This window comes from Cnephaeus nilssonii (assembly GCF_951640355.1).
Source record: "Cnephaeus nilssonii genome assembly, chromosome: 7".
NCBI lineage: Eukaryota > Metazoa > Chordata > Mammalia > Chiroptera > Vespertilionidae > Cnephaeus > Cnephaeus nilssonii.
This window is the reverse complement of record NC_137078.1, coordinates 95,371,480-95,377,479: the sequence shown is the minus strand read 5'-3', so window position 1 is coordinate 95,377,479 and position 6,000 is coordinate 95,371,480. Positions and strand designations below refer to the sequence as shown.

Here is a 6,000-nt window from a genome sequence, read left to right as displayed (position 1 = left end):
GTCTCGGCGAGCGCGGCTGCTCCTCCTTCTCTTTCTCCTCCTCCTCCCCCCGCCGCCTCGCTACCGCCGCGGCCGGAGGCGCCGCTGTCATTCCTGCGCCCGAGGAGCCGGCGCTGCCTGTGCCTGGGGGTCGGGGCGCGGGGGAGCCGGACCGCGGGGGACCCAACAGGTAGAGCCTGGGGGGGCCCGGCCGCGCGCCCCCCCGCGCGTCATGCAGCTCTTTGTCACCTCTCTCGCCCCCAGGCCAACATCCTGAGCATGATGGAAGACAATAAGCAGCTCGCGCTCCGCATCGATGGGGCGGTCCAGGCGGCCAGCCAGGAGGTGACCAACCTGCGGGCCGAACTCACGGCCACCAACCGGAGACTGGCGGAGCTGAGCGGCGGCGGCGGCGGCCCCGGCCCCGGCCCGGGCCCGGGAGCGGCAGCCAGCACCTCGGCGTCAGACTCGGCAGCGGCGAACATGGAGAACCACCAGCTCGGCGTGCAAGGTAGGGATCGCCTGGCGCCCGCCTGGCAGAGGAGAGGCGAGCGAGCAGGACCCGGGCTCGGAGGTGGCCGGAGGCTTGGTGACCCCAACCCCCGGGGCGAAGTCGCCTTGCATGTGGCTTGTAACCCTTTGCGTCCGGCAGTGGCCACCTCGGCTCCCCTGCCAGGACTTGCAGGCTGCTGTCATTAACGACAGCCCGGGCGCAGTGTGCACGGGATCGGGCGAGCGCTCTGGCCCTGGGTGGCGCGAGGGGCATGCAGCCAGCCGGCCCCTTCTGGCAGCAGAAAGTGCCCTTAGCTATCACACAAGCCCCACGCCCTGGGCAAACTTTTCATGCCCGGGCCCTTGCCCCCACCCCGGCAGAGGTGAATGCCACCGCTCCCCGGTTCCGGAGCCAGCTTCCTCTGGAATGAGTTTCCCCTAGAGCGAGCTCCAGGCTCTGCTGTGGTGTCTGGGGTCGGGGATTACGCCGCTGTACACTTTTCTCCACGGATGCCAAATCCCTTGTCTCCATTGCATCTGGACTTTATTTTCTCTCCATTTGAGATCGCGCGGGCAGGGGGATATCGGTGCAACAGTAGATGCCCCTGCTCAGCAGGGAGTTTCAGTTTCCAGCAAATATAAACACGGAGAGCACTTGCCAGGGGGGAATCTTAGATCTCCGAGGCTGAGTGATGGGCTCCTGTCGAAATGAGGGCTTAGGCGGTGGGCTGCAGAAACCGGGCTGCTGGGAGGGACTCTGCAGTTGGGGAGGGAAAAGAGACAGCTGGTCTGTGCTGACATTGACAGTGATGGACCTCTGACACCCCCTGCCAGGGTTAAGGGGGGGGGGGGGCGGAGAGAAGCATCCAAAAAAAAACACGTCCTGTTTGTTTTCTGTGAATTGCAAAGTAAAATGCTCAAAGCTGGCTTTTTTAGGCTTTTTCTTCTTTTCTTTTTTCTTGCCTAATTGCCCTTTAAGAAACGGGTGTAAGTGGTTATTAATATCATCTGAACTGTAAACTAAACTGCTGAAATCCAGAACAGGACAGAAAAAAAAAACAGTCCAGGAGGGTCACTTGTATAAACATGTCACTTGATGAAGTAGGAGGTACCAGTGGCTCAGAAGGATGTCCTGGTTTTGTTGTGATTTCAGGAGCTTCTCCTAAGTGTTGGGAGTCTGTTTTCACAGGAACGCCGAAGGCCAGCTCTCCACCAGTTTCCATTCTGCCTTCCCTTCCCAGGGAAGGGGTGCTTTTTCGGGGCTGTGAGCTGTGAAGCCTGGTTGTTAGCAGCTCTGTGTTGAGTCCCACATCAGATCTTAACTTGGTACTTCAGGAGCGCCGCTGAAGTCGCCGGAATTGGGGCATCATTTGGTCCCGAAGTAGCCATGACGTAATGGTGGGAAGGTGTTGTGGGCTAGTGTTTGCTGCGCGGTATCCAAGGTGGCTGTATGCTGTCCTTTACCACTCGCTGTGTCACTGTGTGCGGAAGGTGCTCTTTGCTGCTACCTGGGGGTCGGGGAGAGGGGGAATGGCAAATGCTGTACTTTTTACAGGCAGGGTCGCTTCCCACATGAAGACATAGCCAAGAACTGGGCATTTTGCTAAGAATCCAAAGCCACGCTAAAGGGGACTGAACAATGCCGGTTTAATTTCCCACCGTCTGCCGCTTTCCTCAGCCAAGGGAAAGTTAAGTGGCTTTTCTCTGAGTCCGGGGTCCGGTTGCAGACGGAGCATGCTAAGGGGGTCGGTGCAGCCAGGGTCTGCCCGCTGCCCCGCGTGGAAGTTGAGATACTTAGCTGACGGTGACATTGTTGTCATGGAGCAACAGGGGGCTGTTTTATTTTCTTATTTTTTCCTGCAAAAACCCCACAAGGCTGTGGAAATGGAGATGGCTCTCAGGTCTCCTGCTCTTCTGAAAAGCACACAGCCAGCAGCTCCCTGGTGCTCTGGGGGCATGCCTGCCTGCCCACGTGGGTGGCTGGAGGAAGCTGGTCTTGATTTCTCCTCTGTGCACCACTGGTATGTTTCAAACCCTTTCCTAGGGGGCATTTCGTGATTTCACAATCAGAAAACAAAATGTTCAAGGTTTGAACTGAACTTAATTGTTGGCCGCACATCCCTCTAAATTGATGTGAATGTAGAACTGGTGTGATGGTTGAAAAGAAAACCAGGCCCCTCCCCCCCCACACACATCCAGGGAGGCGTCATGTATTCCTCTGCCGCCAAGGGACCTCGACCCAGTACTTTGCACGTGACTTGCTGTCTGTGAATTTTTTTGTTTTGTTTTGTGTTCTCGGCATCCTGCTGGCTCAGAACCCTCTGCAGAGGTGGCCTGCTAGCTGCTGCTGCTGGTGCCTCCAGGTTCCTGAGGGAAAGCGTTGGGTTCTCTGGAGTTAATGTTCCCACGGCGTGGATTGGTTTCCCCCTGCGTCTTCCTAACGCACCTCCAGGAAGGCCCACCGCGGCGCAGCTCTGGGGGTTCCTGACGGTCCCCCCGAATCAGTAGTCCTCTGTTTCAGTGTTGTCGGGGTTGGTGCGATTCAATGGGCCCCGGCCCTAAAAGTACTCAGTGCTCTTGAGTGATCGCTTTCCAAATCGAGGTTTTTGAATGAAATGAGTATCTTTCAAAATGCAACCGTGCAAGCCATCTTTTCACTAAAGGGCATTATGCACATATTCCGTGCGCGCTTATGTCCTTTTCATAATATTAGCGCCAGTGGCTACAGGGGAGAGTCACCTTTTGCTCTCCCTGCCAAGACATCGTTAAATTCCTTTCCGAAGGTTTTGTTTAAATGTAAGAAAGTGAATTAAACACGCGCACGCACCCACCGTTGGAGGCTTTGTCCGAGGGACGATGTCGGACAGAAGGTGAGTTGATGAAGGAAACTCGGGCTTTCCTGGAGGGTTAACGCAGTGTGTCATTTAAACAAAAGAACTGCTTGGCTGGTCCCCTCTGCGAGCTGGCACGGTTGCTATGTAACAGAGTCTAGAAAGTGAACTGCTGAAAATCCGGGCTCTCGGCACTTTGCAGGATCTTCTTTCGGAATCTGTGTTGAAAGAACACTTGGCAGCCGGCCCATCTTCCCTCCCTGCTTCCAGCGAGTTGGATAAGGCCTAATGAGGATGCTGGCATCCAGAGCCGAGCGCATCAGCGCAGGGTGGCACGCCGCAAGCTCCGGAGGCTGTCTCCCGGGTTGGGGAGGTCGGAGCAGCCTGTGACAGGTGGACAGAAGGAGCCTCGGGAAGGGCAGAGCCAAGCGTGGCTTCCAGTTTGTCTTGTTGTCGGTAGCAGAGAACGGGGCTGTTGAAAGTAACATTTCTAAGCTGTTTTCCTCAGCGTACCGTCTCCGGGAAAATGTGTTTCAAAACCCTTGCTGTTCTTCAAGGGGGAAACAGAGCCGTGTGTTTCTCCGGAAATGTTTCATCTGATGGATGACTAATATTAAAGTCACTTGGTTGCTTTGCTATGTGTAGAAGGAAACAATGAAGCGCCGCTGTACCCAATTCAAACAGGTGTTAACTGTATTTAACCTAAAAGACTTATGCCCAATAGGAAGCCATGAGTTGGTAGGTTTTGTGTGTGTGTGTGTGTGTGTGTGTGTGTGTGTGTGTTTTAAGGAAATATGTACTTAGATGCCTTTGCCAGTGGGAGTGCCGATAGCATCTTTCTTGGGTGGTGAGGACTTAGTGCCTCTTGCATTTGTTAGGATGGGGATGGGCCAACATGCCGTTTCCTACATCTGTACACATTTTCCTAAGTAGATGCAGGTTTCATTTTTTTTTTCTCCCCAGACATTAAAATAGGCTGTTACTTCGGGGCTGACTGCTCTTTCTTAGCATCACCACAACCCCAGAGACGGTGGTGTGAATTAGCCTTGGACTGAGTTGAATGTGTGAGTAGCCTGCAGAGATCTAGACACTGTTGCTTTGCAAAATACGCCTCGTCTTTTGGCCTCCCCTTCCTGCCTCTGCTCCCGGCTCCCCGGGGAGACTCCGCTTTTCTAAGAAGGAGACTTTTCAGATGGCAGAGAGGATGGAACCAAATGTGGTGGGACCTCTGGGGCCTTCTGTTCGCTTGGCCCGGAGTTCCAGAGCTCACGGCGTAGCACAGGCCTCGGTTTCCAGCCAGGGGACCGGGATGAAAGAGGCATGTGGGTCTCGTCAAGACCTGGAAGGCTGCCACGAGACGGGGCTTCGAAGTTCCTCCCGAAAATCACCGTGCGTGGTCGCAAAGAGATAGATTACTTACAGATCAGGACAGCATGGCTGAAATTAGTTATTGATTGGCTATTATTTACTGTCTTTCCATTGTCTATAGAAAATGCCTTCAGGGGACCCCTTAAGTCAAGTTTCTGGTTCTGGTTAATTTCACGCTTTCAAATTTTCATGATTTATTGAGGCCTTTCGAAACTTCTGTCAGACGAACCAGAAGCCTAAGCCAACCTGATGCTCATAACGGGAGCCTCGTCGCATGTCCGCCCTGGGGAGCACAAGGCCCGTTCTCGCCATCCCTCTCCCCGCTGCTCCCCAAGAGCACTGGCACGTCTTAGGAATCCTGTGGGTTATAATTTGTGACTTCTGGCGGCCAGTGAGCTGGGAGCAGATGGGCTTGGCAGGTGGGGGGAGTGCTCGCTGGAATGCCGCCTGCTCGCCACGCAAGTCATAATGGGGCTCAGAAGGTCAAGCTTGGGGTGTTGGCCGTATTCATTGCAGATCATATATGTGGGGGATATGTCCAGGCCTCCGTTGTGTAGCCAGGGAAAGTGAAATCCACATGAATTCCTCAGTTCCTTCCAGACCCTTCCCAGGACTGGCTGATGTGAGCATTGGCGGTTGGCTTCTCACCCCCTGGCCTCCGTCAGGCAGGCGCACACGCGCTCTGCCGCTGCAGCCAGGGAATGGGTTTTTAAGCGATCTCGTAAATGGAAATTAGTCCGTACTGTTTGGGCTGGATATTAGGGCGAGTGACCCGCGGGGTGACAAGCGGTGCCACCAGCAGTCGGCATTGCAACGTCGCAGTCGTCTGAAACGCAGGCCGCGCAGGTTCAGGCGGATCCTTTAGGGAAAGACAGCTTCCCCGAAGCCAGGAGCGCGACCATCCACGGCGGCAGATTGTACCTGACGATTCAGAGCAGGTGAGGGCCCTGCTGGCCCCGGTCGCCATTCGAGGTTCCCTGTAGGCCTGACTTGCCTGTGGCGAAGCCGGAGGAAACGCGTCCTCCCCACGTGGCTGGATGCGACCAGAACGTTCCTACTTGTTCAACGCGACCTCAGGTTTGAGCGTGGAGGCCAGGCTGTGCTCCCTGGGCATCCCTGCTTCTCCCTTGGACTCCTAAGCGGCGGCGAGGATGAAAGAAGCCAAGCATCATCTTAATGAGTTTGGCAAGAACCACCGTGTGAGCAGGTGGCTTCTGTGTGGTGGGAATTCATCGGCTCTCGGTTTGTTTTGGTGGCTTTGTGGACTTGGCCTTGCCGGGCCTTTGCATCCGATTGCTGAAAAGCTCGTGTCCCCTTCCTGCTGGTGAAT

The 6,000-nt window shown here is 55.3% G+C and overlaps 1 protein-coding gene across 1 annotated transcript in view; it reads left to right on the top strand.

Moving 5' to 3' along the window:
• Window positions 1–255: 255 nt before the first annotated feature.
• KAZN (kazrin, periplakin interacting protein) overlaps window positions 256–6,000 on the top strand; it is a 340,583-nt gene continuing 334,838 nt past the window's right edge. The window contains exon 1 of the mRNA XM_079777753.1: window positions 256–490. Within this exon, the coding sequence (XP_079633879.1) occupies window positions 259–490 (232 nt within the window). The 5' untranslated portion in view covers window positions 256–258. The remainder of the gene's footprint in view (window positions 491–6,000) is intronic.